General features: G+C 38.6%; 1 protein-coding gene across 2 annotated transcripts in view; it reads left to right on the forward strand.

Moving 5' to 3' along the window:
- KHDRBS2 (KH RNA binding domain containing, signal transduction associated 2) overlaps positions 1-21355 on the forward strand; it is a 405822-nt gene that overhangs the window by 363465 nt on the left and 21002 nt on the right. Inside the window, exons 9-10 of one of the 2 annotated variants that reach the window (XR_008234391.1) lie at positions 9253-9426; positions 11377-11428. Coding sequence is in view for 1 of the 2 variants with exons in the window: in XM_052781831.1 (XP_052637791.1) it covers positions 9253-9350 (98 nt within the window). In the remaining variant the exon portion in view is untranslated. Of the gene's footprint in view, positions 1-9252; positions 10164-11376; positions 11429-21355 lie in introns of those variants that run through there. The other variant, XM_052781831.1, reaches the window with a different exon arrangement.

Below are 21355 nucleotides of genomic sequence, written 5' to 3' on the forward strand. Positions count from 1 at the left end.
TGAGCTTCAAATATCAATTCACAGGGAGCATACAGCAAATTGAAAGAAGGACCCAGTATAATTAAAAGGGCTGTGCCCGTGACTTCATATGTCTTACCAAAGTAGCCACCAAAAACTTTGCTACCACACTTGTTACCGCACCCAAAGCGACCCTCATGCCCGAGCACACTCAGATTCCTCAGCTATAAACTCTCTTGTGTTTCCATCATGCTGCCATAACTTATACTTTTAGTTTCGGAAAGTGAAGCGTACAAGATTGCTTCTTAGCCAAGAATGGCAAGTTGGCAACAGCACCAAATTCCCGGAAAAACTGGACCTTGGCCCTCAGTTATGAAGCTGCCCGTGTGGGTTTCTTGTCTCTGACACCCGACAGCAGCGGGGAGAGTGAGAAGTGACAAGGACAAGGGGTGAGCGGAGCCCGCCGGAGCAGAGGGATGGGATGGCAGGCTGGACACCACCCCGGGAGCGGGGGGGTCAGACTCCACAGGGTTTCTTTGCGCGGGAGGCAGGAGAAGGAAAAGGAATCGGCGTTAAAACGTGATGCCCGCCCTGCACACCCCTTCAGCTCTTGGGCACGCTGATTGACAGCCTCGCTAGCAGTTCTCCCAATTACCCTTCTCTCTCCAAGGCTACAGCTCTTAGCTGCTCTTCACCTGAAATCCCCCTCAGTCTCCACTTCATTAACATGCCACTTTATTAAGATAAAATATGTCCAGGCTTTCTTTCCTTTCCACTTTGGCGCAGTCTCTGAGAAGACCAGACTCCACTGTTCTCACGTGTTCTGAAGCACAATGAAACTCAGCCTGGGAATCAAAAAGGCTGAAGGGTCTTTTGACCCTTCCGCTACCCAACAAGCCACCCAAATCTGTGTGTGACGACTGAGGTAGTCTACATGGCTTCAGTCCTTCAAGACTAGTCCTGAAGATAGAGCTTTCCGTTCTCAGGAACACCCCTTGATGCTGAAGGAAAAAAGGTTGCCTTGGAGTACTGGAACTGAGCTATGAAAAAGCACCTTTGCACATCGAGGAACCTTTAATTACCAGCATTCGGATATATTGTTCTTCACTAAAAATCCCTGTAGGAAAAAACACTAATACTCTGATTTCTTTTTTGGTGTGGCTGCATCTTGTAATTTATTGGCATCATGTGGTTCAGAGACTCCTCATAGCGTTGCTCCGTATCCATCTTGCTTTCTCCACAATAAATATATAATCCTTTACTGCTGTACAAGTGGTAGAGGTCACTGTTTTTCCAGTTGAAGGCTGTAATCCCCAAACTTTAATCTATGTTTTGGCTACAGATCCACCTGTTAATGCAGTAGGGTCTGTCATGCAATATCAACAACAGCTGTAAGCTGTCAACTGTCCTCTCATATTTTGATGATGGTGTTACCAAATAGATATAACTAACTTGTGACCATCATCCTTCCTTGTTAAAGTTTGAAATCAAGCAAACAGGTCCACCGTGTTGCTGGAAAAAAGAGCATAAGAGACTTGTACCACAAATTACATTTCTGTTCTTGTTCTGTATCAGAAGCTGGTACAGCCACAGCAGCAATTTACTTTAAGAACACTGTTAGTCAAGAAAAAACAGCTTCTTCCAATGGGTAATATAAAGTCATTTTTTACTGTATGAGTACTGCCAGAAAGACTGTACGCTTCACCTTTACATGGAGATGTTTCAGTCCGGGGGAGGTGGGGGGGGCTCGAAGGCAACAAGAAATTGGTTTGTCTTTGTGTTGTCTATTTAGTGAGTATTTTTACTACTTTAGTCGTTTTCATTTATATAAATAAAGCCTCTCCTTTTTTATCTAAATCTTACTTCTCCCCGAGGCCTCTCTGCAAATGCAGTGACACTTCAGCAAAGGGTAATTGAAGCTGCAGCACATATACAGCAAAATGCCATTTTTAAAGGGTGTAATGAAACATACTGCGGAGGCAGGTTTTTTAAATTCACTATATGGAAACTGATTCCCTGTAGGTATGAGAGACCTGAGGATTTAGGACTGTATCATATCAGCTGCCACTTCTTCAACCCTCTAGGCAATAGATTTCCACAGTAAACTTTGGTTTCATGTGACCATAAAACCCCTGATATTCAACAAGAGAACATCCTGAGCAGCTCCAAGAAAAAAAAATTAATGGAACGCACCAAAAAAAATCACAACAGGAATGTTTCTTGTTCCATAGCAAGATCAGCTGCTACCAAATCTTCTCCAGAGATGTCCACTCCTAATATGTCCTAGCCTGAGCCCCACTTCAGCTCTGCAGATGATATTCCCCCTCCCCAACCTTCCCCCCACACCCCAAGGCAACAAGATACTGAAATGTAGTTGCAGAGAAGACATCTTGCAGAGAAGAAACAGCTTTCAGAATTTTAACAGGCTTTTTATGTTTTATATTTTCATTTTTCTATTTTCATAGAGCATTATCTTTTTACAGAAGCAATCTTTGATACCTGTTTCAAACGTTCACTGTTTTAGTCCAGAGTCAGCTAATTATTTTCTTACTGGCCACAAAAGTTGGCAGTGATTAGCAAAAACAAGATACCGGCAATAAAACCATGCCTATTAAAAAACAACAGGCTCATTAACTAAAATGCTTCAGTTCAGTCAAACTTCTTTTCTGTTACCTCTGCTCACTCCTGGAGTCTTTGGAATATAGGTTATTTTTTGTGGTTGTAGATCTGTAGCAACATTAGATACTCCAATTAGGTAAAAAAATTACAGGTATTCTGATTTTCTAAGGGGGCTATTGTGTTGTTTTCCTACTAAATGCAAGTGCGTATATGATGAATTTCATTTATTCATGGAGAATTTTTAAAGTCTTAAAAGTCTTTAAATGTTATTAAAAAAAAATTGAAAACAGGTAGCAGCAACTTTTTAACTTCAAAGGTGAATGGCCAGAGGGAATAATTCTTTCTTAACATCAACAATGTTTTTATTCCTTTTTAAAATGAAGTACGGACAATAAGGAGGTCGGTAGATATATAATACTTCATTTACACTAGAAGACTAGCCAGTACATTACTAATGGTTGACTATCTTAAACCAAAACTGGAAAGAAATCTGCATCACAAAACTTTAAACACTTTGACAGCTCTGATGTGATTGGAGCGGCAAATTCAGTCCTTGGTTTTGGGAAATATAGTCGATTTCAGTGAAGGAGTATCTGAGATGAGGAATTTAGTAGGCCAGTAACACCTGTAGCCAGAGGAGCAGACGAAAGTCATCAGAAGATGAGAGGAAGGAAATAAGTGTCCTCTCCAACCTGCATCCGGGCCCATTCACAATTCAACATGATGCCAACATGCGATACTATTGTGTGTGCCTACACTGCTGGTCAGGCCGTGGGCCTGGATCTGCTCTGTGATCTAATGGCCCAACTGACCATTCACACTCAAAATTCACTTCAATAAATAATCTGACCCCAAGCAATCCCTACGTAGTATAAATCATGCACTGCCCTGTGATAATTTGTGGGGAGAAAATTGATGCTTCATCATTGGCAATATCTCCAGTCACCAGTGTTTCCCTTGGTGACTGCCAGAGTAAAGCATTTGCTGGAGTTTATATTATTCCATAAGCTGTCAGGTTTTGGTTACTGCTTCTCAACTAAAACATGATGTCTGACCCTGACAAGTCAGGGTGTTTCAAAGTCAGTGTGGTTTACTTTGCATTAAAAGAGGGCTTTAAACGAAAGTTGCCGGGGCAGGTGAAGTTCAATCCATCCCACTCCTTGCAGTGTGATGCCAGTGCCAGTAATAGATGCCCAGAGCCTGGAGAGGGATCACAGGTCAGCAGGAGAGCACCAGAAGAGCAGCACAAAGGAATTCCAGCCACTCCAGCCAGTAAGGCAGCTTCATCGGGGTCCCAGCTTAAATGCCTCTATGCAAATGCACGTAACATGGGGAATAAGCAAGAGGAGTTAGAGACACGTGTACACCTGCAGGGCTGTGATCTTATTGGCGTCATGGAGACATGGTGGGATGGCTCCTATGACTGGAGTGTTGGAAAGGAAGAATACAGGCTCTTTAGGAAGGACAGGCCGGGGAGATGAGGAGGGGTGTCACCCTCTATGTCAATGACCAGCTGAAGTGCAAGGACAGGTAGCCTGGGAGGAATGCAGAGAAATTATCCGAGCAGCCAGGGGTCAGGTTAGGAAAGCAAAAGCCCTGATGATAGAATTAAATCTGGCCAGGGACATCAAGGGCAACAAGAAAAGCTTCTATAGTTACGTCGGTGATAAAAAGAAGCCTAGGGAAAATGTGGGCCCTCTCCAGAAGGAAATGGGAGACCTGGTTACCTGGGATATGAAGAAGGCTGAGGTACTCAGTGACTTTTTTGTCTCAGTCTTCACCAACAAGTGCTCCAGCCACACCGCCCAAGACACAGAAGGCAAAGGCAGGGACTGGGAGAATGAAGAACTGCCCACTGTAGAAGCTCAGGTTTGAGACCATCTAAGGAACCTGAAGGTGTACAAGTCCATGGGACCTGATGAGCCGCATCCGCGGGTCCTGAGGGAACTGACGGATGAAGCGGCTAAGCCACTATCCATCATATCTGAGAAGTCGTGGCAGTCCGGGGAAGTTCCCATTGACTGGAAAAGGTGAAGCCTAACGCCCACTTTTAAAAAAGGAAAATAGGAAGACCCAGGGAACTACAGGCCAGTCAGTCTCACCTCTGTGCCCAGCAAATCATGGAGCGGATCCTCCTGGAAGCTCTGCTAAGGCACATGGAAAATAAGGAGGTGATTGGTGACAGCCAACATGGCTTCACTGAGGGCAGGTTGTGCCTGACAAATTTGGTGGCCTTCTAACGACGGGGTTACAGCGTTGGTGGATAAGGGAAGAGCCACGGACGTCATCTACCTGGGCTTGTGCAAAGCATTTGACACTGTCCCACACAACATGCTTGTCTCTAAATTGGAGAGACATGGATTTGGCAGATGGACCACTCGGTGGATAAGGAATTTGCCGGATGGTCGCACTCAAAGGGTTGCAGTCAACAGCTCCATGTCCAAGTGGAGAGCAGTGACGAGCGGCATTTGTCAGGGGTCGGTATTGGGACCGGTGCTGTTTAACATCTTTGTCAGTGACATGGACAGTGGCATTGAGTGCACCCTCAGCAAGTTTGCCGATGACACCAAGCTGTGTGGTGTGGTCGACACGCTGGAGGGAAGGGATGCCATCCAGAGGGACCTTGACAGGCTTGAGAGGTGGGCCCATGCAAACCTCATGAAGTTCAACAAGGCCAAGTGCAAGGTCCTGCATGTGGGTTGGGGCAATCCCAAGCACAAATACAGGCTGGGCAGAGAATTGTTTGAGAACAGCTTTGTGGATAAAGACTTGGGGGTGTTGGTTGACGAGAAGCTGGACATGACCCAGCAATGTGCATTTGCAGCCCAGAAAGCCGACTGTGTCCTGGGCTGCATCAAAAGCAGCGTGGCCAGCAGGTCGAGGGAGGTGATTCTCCCCCTCTGGTCCGCTCTGGTGAGACCCCACCTGCAGTACTGCATCCAGATCTGGGGTCCTCAGCACAGGAGAGACATGGACCTGTTGGAGCAGGTCCAGAGGAGGGCCACGAAGATGATCAGAGGGCTGGAGCACCTCTCCTGTGAAGACAGGCTGAGAGAGTTGGGGTTGTTCAGCCTGGAGAAGACAAGGCTCCAGGGAGACCTTATAGCAGCCTGCCAGTACCTAAAGGGGGCCTACAAGAAGGCTGGAGAGGGACTTTTTACAAGGGCTGTAAGTGGAAGGTGTCCCTGCCCATGGCAGAGGGGTTGGAACTAGATGATCTTTAAGGTCCCTTCCAACCCAAACCGTTCTGTGATTCTATGAAAAAATAGACTATTTGCACTAATGCAGTCACTGATCATGTCTCAACTGAAAAGGTTTTGTGAATCTACCTCTTAACTGTAACCAAAGATGTGAGTGCTCTCTTAGTTTCAGTGCAAGATTAAACATTAATTTACTTTCAGTGTTGATTTGGACTAACCCATTTTGCTTTGCCCTGAAATGGAGGGCACACAAAGTGTAACCACCTTTCCTTTCATGATGTAGCTTCTTCAGCTACGAAGCTCCCCAACTATTCTGCAGGAGCTTCTCTATACCAAATATCAGTATCTTTGTACTTTTCCACCCATGCAACATTTAGAGAGAGTTTAGTTTCCCTCCCATGGCCAGGAGACCTCATTCTCCTTTACCCAGGAGGACTTCCTGACCTGCCAGAGAAAGAAATTGTGACTTCAATTTCCCCTGTGGGTGGACAGTATGTGGTCTTATCCGTGTTGGGTAAGATTTCAATTTAGCAAAGTTTCTGCTAGTAGGACGGGGTTTTAAAATTATTTATTCACATACTTCCTGTGTCAGGGCTAAAAGTGTGGTATGACTGACAGCGAAATACATTGTATTATAAAGGTTTTGGAAATAGTAAGCCAAATATGTAACATCAGCACACCATTCCATTCATGTAGCTAATATGTCACCATATTGCTCAAAGATTCATTTGGAACTTGGACTCTAACACATGCATATAAAAAGAAAAATCCAAACAATTTTTTCTGTGCTTGTACAATGCAACAATAGCACTATTATTTATTTGGAATTCTATATTATTTTCGATAGACACATTAATCAAGATGCAGAAGAGAAACAGAGACCTCTATATGTATTAGTTTCATGGGGGAGTCTTGTGATTTTAAGCTCATTGTAGCCAAATGATATGAATGAACTATTTGAGGAGAAACTAGTGAAGACTGAACTTTAGTAAGTTATATATAGCAATTGACCCCAAAGCAATCAACGTATGGAGCTTTTACTGAACTCTTGTTCTGCTCTAGAAGGTACATTTATGAAATCTTTGCTTGAGAGGAAGATGTTGCTGTCCCTCTAAAAACTTGCTTTAATAAAAGAAAATTTTTGACATGTATTAATGGAGATGAAGATTTTTTCAGTTCCTTTTTATATTTAAGTCTATCATTCCATTAATCAAGTAGCTGACTAAATTCAAGGTAGTTAGCCGTCATTGAAATGTATGAATAATACAGTTTTGATTTTGAATCTACTCATGTACTAGCCTATGTATTTTATTTTGCATAGAAAGGTCCATTCTCTTGTTTAGGTCATTCTGTTAAAAAATTGAACAAAATTCTTCAATGCTTTGAATGAATTGCAACAGACACTACTTTCAAAAAGGTAGGAATCCGTCACTGCTTTCTGGCAGTGACCTGACACTTGAAAGCCCAGTCTGTCCTTCCAGTAGTGAGAATGGAATACAAGAAAAAAAAAAGAAAAATTAACTGGGGCTGGATTCACTCTACAGGTACATCAGGAATCAGATCAAACTGAAGAGTACCTCTGCTTGGCTTATTAGAAAATAAATGGGAAAGTTGTATCTAACATGAAAAACGTAGTAAGAATATGTTCTTCTTGGTTATGAGCAATGAATGTTTTTGCCCCTGCTCACCATAGCTAATATGTCCCACATTGGCTCACAGCTTATCCCCTTACACCTGGGAGTTCAGAAAGTTTCACCTTTATATTCCATATAGATGAATTTTATTGACCATGCTGAGTCAGGAGTACTCATTTTAATACTTGGTAGCTGAGTGGGGTAGCAAAAGTCTAAAACAAGACCTGAGCAAGGAAAATATGTTCTGAAATGTTAATTTCTTCAACAGGCACTTAAAAATTTTTGTATGCATCAGGGCATAAAAACTATGTACCTCTTAAAAAATAGATACAACTGGATTTTTAAATTTATGGTCCAAGACCTCAAATGTTTCAAATCTTCAGCGGTAGTTCAAGACTGGATAGTTCAGCTTCTTACTGTGTTACCTATTTATAAATAAAATAAAATAGTCCCATTTTAGATTTAGGAAGAAGGATCTATTTTAATATACCAATCAGTTAGTTTTGTTTTGATAGCAACAGCAAGTATACTGTTTCATCATCAATTTGAATCTTCCTTTCACTTTCCCACTGGCTTCAAGTCACCTTCCAATCTTTTAAACTCCTCTCTTTTCAATCTCTGTTTTTTATGGACCTTAGAAAGTGTTCTTTTTTTCCCTAGCATCAGAAGGCTTGACCCTTACTTTTATATTTTACAAACATTAATATTCTACGCATACCCGTAGTACAAACATGCTGATCACCAATAAAATAAAACAATATGGAGAATAGCTAACATTCGCTACACTGATTTCTGAACACTTTCTGTATTTCATTACAAAGACATAGACAGAATATCATATAACTTTGGGGGGGGTATGTGGAGATTTTGAAACTTCCTCATGAAAATGTGTGTGTCAGATGTATTCTGTGACTGTTGTAACAGGAGTAATGTTGCACCATGATGTGATGTAAGATGGATGATATACTATGATTTCTGTGTTTCCATTTCACTCACTGTGTGTATGATCAGTTAAAGTCAGTGGAAGACAAAACCAGAAATCCTTTGACAATCCACTAGCTGATTTAGGAGAGAGTTCAAGTTTGGGGTTCAACCACTGGACCACAATTGTAGGTAGCTTCCCATTTGCTCCTTTGGAGAAGTACCTTGTCTTGGTGGGGGCAAGGGGGGGAAGATTTGTAGAAGCTTTGTAAAAACTGAACTAGCCTTAGAGTTTTTAACTTATTCTTCCCAAGCATATTTCATTCACGCAAATTTGAAAAAGTATTTTAAAGATAACGCGAAGTAAAAACTATTTGGCAAAACTCTTTTGCTTCATGTAATAGCTTCATTTCTACAGATTATTTTTCTTCCATTATTTTCTTTCTTTTGGTCTCAAATGGAAGTAAAAATCAAATGTTTTTCTACTGTCTTTCATGATTTGACTCCTCATCTTATTAACATACCAACTGCATTAAATATTATTCACATTGGTGCTTTAGCATGAATGCTAGAAACTCAAAACATCGAATAAATTCTCAGCTGGCAGACTAGTGCAGTGATTTTTTCCAGGGCTGACTGTACTGCCACCACAGTAGGTATTCATTCTCTGCTGAAAGTGAAGGAGTAAGGGGTTTTTTCATCCTGAGACAGACAGGTTGCCTGTGTAGAGCGGTAGAAGGTTAGTTTTCCATAAGTTTTTGTGGGAGGATAGAGAAATGGATCATAACACCATCCTCATTTTATTTTTCTAAAGCTTTCAGCCAAAACCCTTGAGAATTTTGACAGCCATTAGCAGTGGCGTCACTTTGTTCTTTCAAATTTAGATATTTACAAAACATGTTTTTCTCTTCTGTTTTTAGCACAAGAAGAATGGGCCACAACCCGTTCCAGCCTAAAGGCACCACCTCCAAGGTCAGCCAGAGGGGGTTACAGGGAACACCCCTATGGTAGATATTGAAGGTCCTCCTCATCTGTGACCTCATCTCAAAGACAATTAATAGCCTGTGGTCTCCACATAAACAGCAACAAGACAAGTAATAGTCCATTTCTTTTCTATCCTAGGGATTACTGCTCATTATTATCCTATGTACTACTTGTATTTCCTATAACATTGGAGTGACATTGGCGTTAGTATTATTTTATAACACGGACTTAAAAAAACAGAGACAAAAAACCTTTGGCAAGCATTGTCTATAAACCATTCAAAGATGATGTTCTGTTGGTTGTATTCATTGCTGTGTGTAACTTAAAAAGCATGACACTGTTACAGATCTTGAGTCTCTCTACATACTAGCGAAGGCTGAGTTTTTGTTTAGGGTTGCTGAAAGACTGTAATATGGTTCTTTTTTTTCCTTTTTTTATTTTGAACCAGACAATAATCAAGCTGTAGATAAGATGTTTTAACCTGTCTTTTTTAATATATGTTAGTTTAGATTAAGATGTTCGATATTAAGTTTGTAAATTTAATTTTAAATGCTGTTTTAATGGGGTTGAAAACAAGCAGCTACTGTATGTATGTAGCTAACTGAATTTGTTCAGTGTTTTAACCTGTATTTGTTTAAAAAAAATCACATAAAGTTCCATGTGTAAGCTTCTCTAAATAGGAAACCATAACTTTGTCAAATATGTTTGCCATAATTTGTCAATAAAGCTGAAACCTTTTGTAACAAACTAAATTTGGAATTACTTGTTTTCTAGCTTTAAATGCCTGCTTTATTTCTTTTTCAAGAGATGCCTAAAATGTTTTTTATATAAAAATTACAAAAATGAACCCAAGCCTGTTTTAAGATTTTTTGTGTAAGACTTTAAAAGTTGTATTAATAACTTCTGGTTGTTAAATAATTTAAAAGTTAACAAACTAAACTGTTACATGAATCATGGTTAGTATCCACTAATGTATAACATGTTAATGGAAAAAAATGCTTTAGAACAATAAATGGATTTTAAACTATCCTCTAAGCTTGATCTTGCTAAACACAAACTCTGATTGACTTGTTTGTATTAGCATGTCTCTCGTGAGAATGTAATGGAGTTTAAAGAGGTAAGATTACCACTTACCACTGTTAGACTGTCTAAATGCTAGTTCTCCGACCTTTGAGTTTCCCCGCACATTAAATATCCCATTCAACATGTAAGCATTGCATAGATTCACCTATTTGTTTTCACTCAGAAGAGTGCGTTGACTGCATTTTTCGTAGTATATAACAATTTGTCTTGATAAACAAATCATCAGTGTCACTGCCCAGTTGTTGGTACTCAACTTCAAAAACTTTATTTGTAATTTTCAGTGCTAAATATCACCGCCCTTGAAGGCAGTTTAGAGGGCTGATATTTCTTTTGAGACTATCAGACTTGATGGCTGATGATTATTAAGGAAATATGTCGCAGGACTCAAAGGATGACTAAACGTTAAACAGGTAACACTAATAGTAACTCTGTAATTTTGAGTATGCAACAGTAATGTTAAATATTCTCAGTTATTAAGTTACTGATAGTTAAAAAAGTAAACCTACCAAAAGATAACAAATAGGTATATAGGCTATTAAACCAGCTAATTAACATTAACTAGTGACAACAAAATTATTCTACAATATATAACCCTCAAGGTAATAAACAGAACTAAAATTAACAATAATAGTAATGCAACTCTTGCTAACAACAAATATATAACCTAAATTTTGATGAAAAAAAGAAAAAAAGAACAGAAGACTTGACAGTAGGGATGCCAAAACTGTTAATCCTTTAAATACAGTCTTTTTGTTTACAGTGGCTTTTTGTCAATGTGATTGGTTTACTTTTTTGATGAGAATAAAGTACAGGCCTATTGCTGTTCAGTTTGTGAACAAAATCTCTTGCAGCTGGAGTTGCATGCTAACTCTTTTTGAATAGTTTATGAAGCATATGTTTTGTCGTTTGAAGTGTTTAAGTGAATTTAGTAGGCTACATGATGGTTACATTGAGTTTATTCTGTCTCACTATTTCAGGGACTCACAGGCACTGGACAACTAAGCAGCAGATCTGCTGAGAAGTGGTCAGGTAAGCTCTGCCGCATCTCAGGGGTTTTTCTTATTTCCTATTTTGTCTGTGCATTTGGCTTTACTAACACACAGAAGTGCATTCAGCTAGAGTTTTAAAATAAATAATTCTTTCCAGCAATGTTTCCCTGCATAGCAGCATAGTGATTATGGTATAATGGCAGTCAAAATATTTGCTTGTATGTGGTATGATGCCCTTCATTTAAATAAAAGAAGTCTTGTCATCTAGCCTTTTAATGGTAAATATTAAGATGGTATACTTTATAACTGCTCCTGCTAAAAACAAGAGCTCGTGTTTATTAAAAGCATGCCTACATTTTGGAAATAAACTAGTCACATGACATAGAAAAATACAATGCTGTCTTACCTTTGCTTCTCAAAATATTTATCATTTCCTCCTATGTCAAAAGTATCTATAAAGAGACAAGAAGCTTGTTATTTATTCTTTTGCTTGGTAGGTTTTTCTTTTTTGTGCTTTAGAATGGCAGAGACATTAATGGTATTACCATGCAATGGCATGGATCAAGGCATAACTTTCTATATTTCTCTGTTAAATGCATTTAAACATAAAGGTGTATCTTGGGTAAGCTTCTTACATAGACTTCAGATTATATATGAGATTTTTGATTGAAGACAAATGTCATTGCTGGAAACACACAAAAAAAATTCTGCTCGGATACAACTTTGTCCACTCACTCAGAAGTGTCAACCTAATCACAATACAAAAAGTACGAATTCTCTTCCTCTCTCATGATCGTTAAACTAGAAAAGAGTTAATAAACAAAACTGATGACCTTGCACACCAAATACACAATCCCAGACACATTTATTACTCTGGCATCTTCTCCCCTGATTGTGGTCTGGCTGATTAAACGTTTTCCAGCTATCGGTGTATTCAGCGGTTACTTATAAACCGCGAGTTGTGTTGTATAACAAGATATAAAGGGCTTAATTTTCCTCTCCAAAGAGTTGCCTCAAGACCTTTATAAACTTGTTTGATTTATGTGCTACAACCACTCTACAGGCCAAAGTGATATAACACGGCATTAAGATTTGTCTGCATATCACGGTCACGTCAGTGTGAGTGTACCACTATAGTAAAAAGCTTCCATCTACCCACCTTGCATATAGTTATACAAATGTGCTTCAGTCAGTATATGTTATATCTATACAGACAAGGAAAACACACTCCACTGCTATAAATACAGTTTTGTACTGGTCTAACTGTGATTATAGATTATTATACATTATAGATTTTACTATATAAGTATTTCAGGAAATGCTCATAGGCCTTACTGAAATGATTAATGACACAAAACTGTGAGCAGGTCATAGCTGATGCAAGTGAGATCCAGGGCAAAGTACATAAAATTAATTTCTCACTTGTGCATCAGATTTTTATGTGAGGGTAACTAGTGTGAACTCCTTGAGGATGGACTCCAATAAATACAGCTTCATAGCAGAGCAGTGTCCTTTAATATTATTGTCTCAAAGTCCACTTTACAGCCCTTATTTGTGTAGATTAAAAAAAATGCAGAATATGTCAGTTAAATGATGCATTGTGAAATATTCTTATATAAGAATTATTTAGAAAAAGTAGGTTAGTAAGTCATTGCAAGCAACTGTTTATGCAAACATTTGTTCTATTGATTTTCAGGAAATTAGTATGAAAAATTACCCATGACTGCATGTGCTGTTCTGTGCTAACTACAAAGTATCTTTCACATCAGTTTCTGAAGTAGTCTTACAATTAATCAGCTATGTCTTAATAAAAAATCCACCTTAGTTTGTGAAAGAGTAACAAGAGAGTCTGGTTATCCTAATTAACAGTCGTCTTTAGGGCTTCCATGAAAAGCTGTGATGTATTCCACACATCCACCAGTCAGTTCAGCCATAATTCTGAGGTCCTGTAAACTTACATGCATCATCAGAAAACACGGAACTTCAGTTGTGCTACAGATAATTCCAAGACACTAGTCACCGACTAAACATTTTCTTTGGATGAATTCACATACCAAGTAGTTTTGTTTGTAATAGGAAGAAAAACTAGTCTAAAATATCAAAACAATGAATAAAAAACCCTGGAAAAGCAAACCAGAGTTGAAAAAGCAAAATTTCTGTTAAAAGATTTCTAAGAATTATTTTTTTTGTCCAGGTTGACCTCATCTATAGAACAGTTTCATCTTTAAAAGAAAGTAGTGCATTATAATTTTCGGTACTTAAAACAGCAAAATACATTATTTTACAGAATCGCACTAAAAGATTCTTAATTGTACCTCTGCAGCATCAAGCTAAATATTCTTTTCATTGTTTCCTTTCTAAAATGGAGCTGTCTACTTTTGAAAATTTCTTTGCTTTCAAGAGATAGTAGATAATACATGCACTCCTGGGTGAAAACCCTGATTACCCTAAATGGGTAGGCTATTGCATTATAAATGCAAACGACGGATGTTCCAAAAAGTACTTGTTATGAATAGAATCAATGTGCCAGTTTCGAAACGGGTGGTTTCTGGAGGCGGGTTGTGCAACATTTGGCAGTTGGCATTGTTGAAGTGGTGGTGGGATAGCGGAGCGGCTGGCACAGTGGTAGAATCGGTAGCTTCGTACATCGTACTGACACAGCTTCACGAGCCAGGAGTTTAGTCTGAGAGGAGGGAGCAATTTTCACGTCCAGCTAGAAGCAGAGTAGGGGGAACGCGCCAAGGGGCTGGGAGCGTTGTCAGTGGCTGGGGCAGAACCCACCCAGCCGCACCACCAGGCACGAGCTCCTGGAGGGGAAACAGATGAGGAAGAGTTGCACCACTGGACTGTTTTGTCTAGCAGACTTGTGGCATGTATTCAAGAGCCATTCTAACTGAAAAAATCAGATATCCCTAGAGTAGCATCCTTTATCAGAAAATGAAGTAGCACCATGTAGCCATTTCTTTCCTATGCAGCTTATCTTACCCTGTTTAAGCAAAAAGATCTTGAAACTTCATATGAATAAATGAAGAACCTTAGGAAGTACAGTATACCTGACCTCACCTCAAAGGACATTGACAATGTTTTTCTAGCTCAATTCGGTCCTCAACCTCCATTCAGAATAACAGAGCTCTAGCCGTAAAGCTAGGAGATATTCCTTACTGCGCATGCCCCATTCAGTCTATAACCCAGCAATAATTACTCCATTATACTTCAACACGTGCTGCCTTCTAAACCGAGTAACACCGATGTTCGTGGAAGCGCGTGAACGCGTGTAAAGCAGATGACCGTGTCTGTGGTAGCTCCGAAGGAACGGCTGTGAAGACCTGGTCACTAAGCACGGCGGGCTGGAAGAGCCCGTGCCTCCCTATTGCTAGGGAGCTGCCAGACCGCAGCCGGACTGAGGTACTGAGCCGAATTTAGTAAATTCGGCCTGGAATTTAGTAAAGCAACCAAGGTTGCGTTAGAACCAGGATAATGAACATGTATGAGCGCATCAGTTAAAAGGCTTAATGTTTTATCGTGATAATATGGATTTATGGTAGTCCTCATGAAATATCATCCAGGATTATTATCTGAAGGTTAAAGTCAAGAACAAGTAAGCAATGTATTGGGTTCCAATAAAAAACGATTTGCTCTACATTAGTAATGTATTTCCTTCATGTTTAACAGTAGGAGTGGTGTTGTGTGTACTGTCTTTCTAAGAAGTCCAAAGTTTTGTTAGAGTCAAATAACGCAGTTACAAAATTATAAACGGTGGTGAAGGAGAGTCATAGAATAAGCTAAACACCAGAGAGAAAAAGTCTTTGTTAACATCTGAAAGAAGAATGTGATCCATTAAGGAAGGGAAATCCTAGAAAGTTTTCCATATTGTGTTGTAGTAATTTGCAGAAGCAAGTTAAGTCAAGATTGTATAAAGATTAAATAGGGACATCACTGGGTATCAGTGTTCTCCGTACAACCTACTTGGAGATACCTCATACTCTGTAAACTTTACTGGTACAGTTCCTATCTTTTATGGAAAAATACTATCTAAAATGAAAAGATAACTGAGAAACTCTACCTGAATTTCCTAAGCAGCTACTTATTTTGACAGAAAAATTGTTTTCCTGTAATACTGTGAAACAAATACCAAATCTAAACAAAATTATAATCTCCCTACAGAATCTATTTACTAACAACTTTCTAGCAAAGATATTAAAGAAAATAGTATTTTTTTCCGCAAGTATTACCTGAATTCTATTATAAAGCTGTAGAACTTCAGTAAATGGTTCAAGATTGCAAGAAGATAAAGTAGTTTGGGAAAAAATGTTCATGCAGTCAGAATCATAGGATAGGTTATAAATTCATCCTATGTGACAAAGAACACACTTATCCCTACATCTGAACATATGTATTTTTAGGGTTCAGGAGGGCAGAGTTCATTTGTAGATGCATTTTATCAAGGCAGGTAGGAATAAAAAAAATTAATCTTACTAAGAGATTACAAAGTTTTTACAAAAAAAACCCCAACAATTTTAGTTTACAAAAATTGAAAAGGCTGGCTGTAATTAAAGATATGTCAAAAGAATGAAGATCATATTCGTTACTATTTCAAGTCATCTTCTCTTGTGAACAGATTAACCCAAGTACAAAAAGCACCCTAATTAATAAGTAAAATCACAGGAAAAACTGAAAAATATTTGAATGCTGCACAGAAACACAAGTCTAATGTCTTCTGAAGTTTTTTGTCCTCCATTAAAAACTTAGATGCACTCTGTAACCTCCATCAGTTATTAGAACCCAAGAGTTATCAAAAAAAGTATCACATGTTACCCATTTTACTGCATTGGCCTATGGAGACAGGAAAGGCACACAGGTAACTTTCTGTGACCAATTATGGCTTCAAAGATGATCACCATCTTCCACTCTGTTGTTAGCTAATGACATTTTTCTAGTCATTATTATTGCTCATTGGGACCTGACTGAAACCTTTGAAATCATTAAGCCTTTCCTTTTTCTTCAATTGGTTTTGTTTCTGGTCCTGTAGGTTAGATGCTAACATTCATTTGGAGACATTAAAGAAAATGATTCCCACTGAAAGATTTGCTGATCTACGTAGTTATTAGACAAATTATGAGCTTTGCTCATGAATATGCTGATATCTTTTAGTGAACACATGCTGTATACAGTATTTCTTTTCTGCAACAGTGGAATCTAAAGATGAACTGTGGCTCCCACTATAAGTACAGGGAAGATTTTCTGTCCTTTCACGATCTCGGGTTGACTAAGTAGTTTATATTATAACTCAGCAGAACATTTTAAAATTGTTGAAATACATCTCTAAATCGTGCATATCTGGAACAAAGTTTTCATTCTCAAACAGAAGCAATCTCTGTCAACTTAAGCATAAGAAATGCAGATTTCTAAACTTCTACTAAAAACTTGTCACCATTTTAAAGGCTTGTTTTCCTTATATAAAGCCTAATAAAGGGCTGTGTTTAGTACTTATTGAAAGGCATAAATGCCTTCTTTCCTAAAATAATTGAATTAACTTTGAAATCTAGGATGTTTCACCAGAGATAGCAAGATTTATTGAGAAAGCAATTTCAGGCATTCATATGTCAAATCTTTAAATCAGAAGGAAGGTTTATTGGAGGAAGACCACACCCATGCTGTAATGGTTTAGGTCATCATTCACATATTAAAAAGACAAAAATTAAAGAAAAAGCTGTCTAGTTGATTTTGTAAATCCTGTGTATGCCCAAAGAATTTTTCAAGATGCTGTCTAGAAATGATCAGAACTTTCTGATAACTTTTAGCAACGTTTGGGTGTACAAGTGGGATAGTGGAAATGCTTGAGTGCCCTGATAAGAGTAGAATTAATTCTGAAAACAATATTTGTTTCTTTGTGTTGCTGCTGTACCCTATTGATTTAATTGACGTACAGTTTTTTATATACAGTGTTATTATAAAGTGTGAGAGTACCTGCTTATATCATGTCTGGCACTGTTCTTGCCATGCTGGATCCATTAGCTGATGATGGATGGCTTACTCACAGGAGAACAGTGAATACCTTTGTTCTGCCCTTGCATTACAGGACCTTCACACGGTGTTACCACTAAGAAGTCAGAGGTGCAAACTGCTGAGCTGCTCACTTAGGACTTCTTAGCATTCTGGGTGTGGTTTCTTTCTTTACTTCTGCACAGTAAACAGAACAAAATGTGCGGATACTTTGTCTCATGATTTACTATAGTCTCTTATGACTCCATATTCATTGCTCATCTAATAACTCATTATATTGCTTCTTGAACTTTATAACAGCCCTGTACAACCACCGGCAAAATTCAGTGGAAAGGTCTTGCCCATGCAGCCTCTTTCTTTTTCTTTTTTCTTTTTTTTTTTTCCCTCTTCTTCCCAGAAGAACATAATTGTTCATATAACTACTTAGCTGAAAAGATAATCGAGGACACTCTCATTCAAATGATATGCTGCTATTCTCTGATAATATAGGGCTCCAGCTTAGTATTCTCAGAGTATTTAAAATTGATAGGGTTCTTATTCTGTATGGTATTTTGAGCATTATATAACTTTTTAATATCTCTATTAGAATCTATGATGTAAAGATACAAACAACTGACAGGAATGCTGGATTCCAGTTAAGCAAAGTAGCTTTTTGATGGACAGTTCAATCCTGCAGATCTTACTCAGGTTTCATTCACTAAAAATCCATGCTGGCATCAAGGAATGGAAAGGGAATATGAAATTCAGAATTTGATCTGCAGTCATTTTTATAATTTAATTAAATTCAAACAGAACACCTATCTGTTAAGGACTGCATTGTGTCATTCCAGCCGATGTCCTGCTTAGCAGGCCGTGTGAAATAACCTTGACCCAGAAAGAGTACTTCAGTTACAGCACCAACATCAAGATTCTACTTTTTATATCATAAAAACTAATTTTCCCATGTGCAAGAAAAATACTTAGTTGAATGTACTTACTTGGGACTGTTACTCACTCCAGATCTCAACTTGGCAACCAAGTTCATCCATTTATATTAGTCACCACTTCATTTTCATGGAGTGAGAACTAATAAATAACTTTCTGAAGGAGGCACAATACTTTTCTTTACATAGTCTGTAAAGACAGTGTTACTTAAATTGTTTGCAGATCTAAGGCAAAAATGGGCTGCCCACTAGACTGTGAAGGCCTGTGGGATTCGTGCTTCAGGGAATCTAGTGCTTATTCGAAAGAAAGACAGCTGTCTGTTATTATAACACCAAGAATACCGCATAGCTCTTATAAAGCTTGAATAGCACCTATAGCACTTAAAAAACATCGCTGCATAGAACTCAAAATGCTTACTGAAGGAAGCAGGTATTTTGGTCTCTGCCTTGTAATGGAGAATTAGAAGAACAGTGAAGTTGAATAATTTGGCTAAGGTCACTCAGCAGGTCAAAGAGCCGTAATAAAGCGCAATTAGCAAAGCAGCAGGTGAGGGTAAGAACTTGCGTCAGGAAATGAAACACAGGATGTATTCAGAGCTTGATCTGTTTTGAGAACTGAACTCTCTTGCCCGTAGTGCAGATATACTATCATCACTTGAAGCCTGCTGGGCTTTACTAGGCAACTGGATGAAGCAGCTAGCAGAATGCGTGCATGTAGTGAGCATACACACATATGCAAAATTTACTTTGAAGAAGCCTGTTATTATTAACTTTTCCCATTTGCATTATAGCTGTACTTTTCTATATCTGCATCACCTGTTGCCATGGCACGTTTCTCATGCCGTATGTCTTTGATGAACAAGAAATACGTCCTTAAACACTGATAAGGGCTTGAGACTCCTGATAATACCCAATGCCTTCCCCATAGCACTGAGCACAATAGGAATGGACACTAAAAACCTACATATTGTTAAACTGTATAGTGCTGACAATTCTAGAAATAACAGAAGTTCTATTTTAGACCATTTTAGGGATAATTTTAGACTCAGGAGTTTTAGGGGGTTCTACTTTGGAGTCTACTTAGCTAGATCAATGGAAATAAGACACCTGGCTTTGTAATACATAGTCAACCAAAAATAACCCTAAGAATATATTTAAGGATCTAGAAAACAATTTTGGTTTTTTAATATAAAATCATTTTTATACGAGGTTCTTCATCTGGACTTACATTCTCATTCACAGCTCTCACAGATAAAATACAGAACTCCAAAATAAGGTATGCAACTTTAATCTGTCGTGCCTCCATTTGTCTCATTTATTTTGTAAATGTACTATTGGCAGGGCTGGTAATACTATCTACCATTAAGATCACCAGTACTTTCTATAAATGCAGCTGTGTCCACTTCAAATTAAATTTTCCGTGATGGGTATCTATCTGCTCAATCCAAAGATTTTGGCCAAAATGCCAAACAGTTCAGAAAAATACAAGATTTTGGTAATTTACAAAATAATAAAAGTTCCTCTTTTATCAGCAAATGTCTATGAAAGTATATTGCAAAATGTATGTCACAGTACACTCTAGTGCTGGTTTCTCATGCATGAGCGTGTAAAAACTGCCTTCCTTTGTCAGACCATGAATCTATCCTGACCAATATCTTTTTTCTGTCAGATCCAGAAATGGATGCTTGGGGTGTGTGGTGGAGGGGTCAGGAGAAATATGTAGAACAAGTAGAAGCTCTATCTGTATTAGAAAATTAAACAACACCAGAATGATCCTATCTCAGACTTGTCTTCCCAGTGCCCATATTTTTAACTCCACTGTCTTGCCTAATGTACACGTAGACAGCTGTGGTCGTGTAGAAGGGTTGTGTGCCCAAATAGGCTCTTCTCCGTGGAACCACTGGCTGACATTCCCAGGTACAGGGGTCTGTGCAGTGATTTGGGTTACAAGAAAATTGGAGGGAGTTTCATGACCAAACAGCTGAGTTTTTTACTAAAATAGAGGAATGGATTATATTCTCCTTCAGCATCTCTACCAGCAGAGTTCTGTGTGAGGATAGGCAAACTGCTCAAAGTAAAAGCTTGCTAATGCTGTATTTCTTGTTGTCTTGAGGTCTGGCAGAAAATCCTGGGATCTGATTTTCATCAGAATTGTAAGTGGCATCATCAGGAGGTGTGCCTGACTATGCAAAGTGCTGTTTAAGGTTAGGTATTTAAAAAATCAAGCCTTGGGTTTCCCAGGTTATATAACAGTGATGAATGGTTTATTTTAACTCAGAAATATAATAATAAAAATTAGTCACACTGGTGAGGTATTCACATACTATAGCCACAAGTGGCACAGAAAGCCAACAGTGAAATTCATAATTTTATCAAGAAAAATTAAGGATTTGGATAGAGTTAAGCAAATTAATAAAGGAACAACACATTGAGTAATGAGGATAAAAGAAATACTGAATAGCTGTTCTTTCGGTGTTCCTTCTTATGCATGAAATCAAGCAGGGAAAAAAAATTAACTCAACCATTGTAAAGACTACATCAAACGTATACATGAAAGGAGCTGAATTAGGGTTTCACTGGCCCGTAATTCATATTTATCTAACTTCAGAACACTTGGCTTACTTTAACCATTTCTTTTGCAAGCCCGACATTTATACCTACCTAATACTTTCCATCGTAGAAAAATGTCTCCAAGTTTATGGAAAGGTTTACGCAGTTTGCAAATTGAGGGTTCCTGCAATTTGTAACAGGAACTTGCTTCTGGTAGGGGGAATTCTGCTGAGGGTCCCAGAAATGATTTTTTGATGCTTTCATGAAAATCTGTTTGTTTTGGAGAATATCATGAGACATCCAAAAAGTTGCCTTTTGCCAACTCACTGAACTTGCTAGAAGCTATGCAGAAATGTCTGTATTCCCCTACCCCACTGATCAGGATTTTTCTTCTTTCCTGTGAAGTTACCTTAGTGTGGCATTTGAGGAAATACCGAGCACATTAATCACCTAGCTTCAAATACGTGGCTTTTGCCACTACAGGTGCCTGC

Source organism: Harpia harpyja, chromosome 3 (assembly GCF_026419915.1).
Source record: "Harpia harpyja isolate bHarHar1 chromosome 3, bHarHar1 primary haplotype, whole genome shotgun sequence".
Taxonomy (NCBI): Eukaryota; Metazoa; Chordata; class Aves; order Accipitriformes; family Accipitridae; genus Harpia; species Harpia harpyja.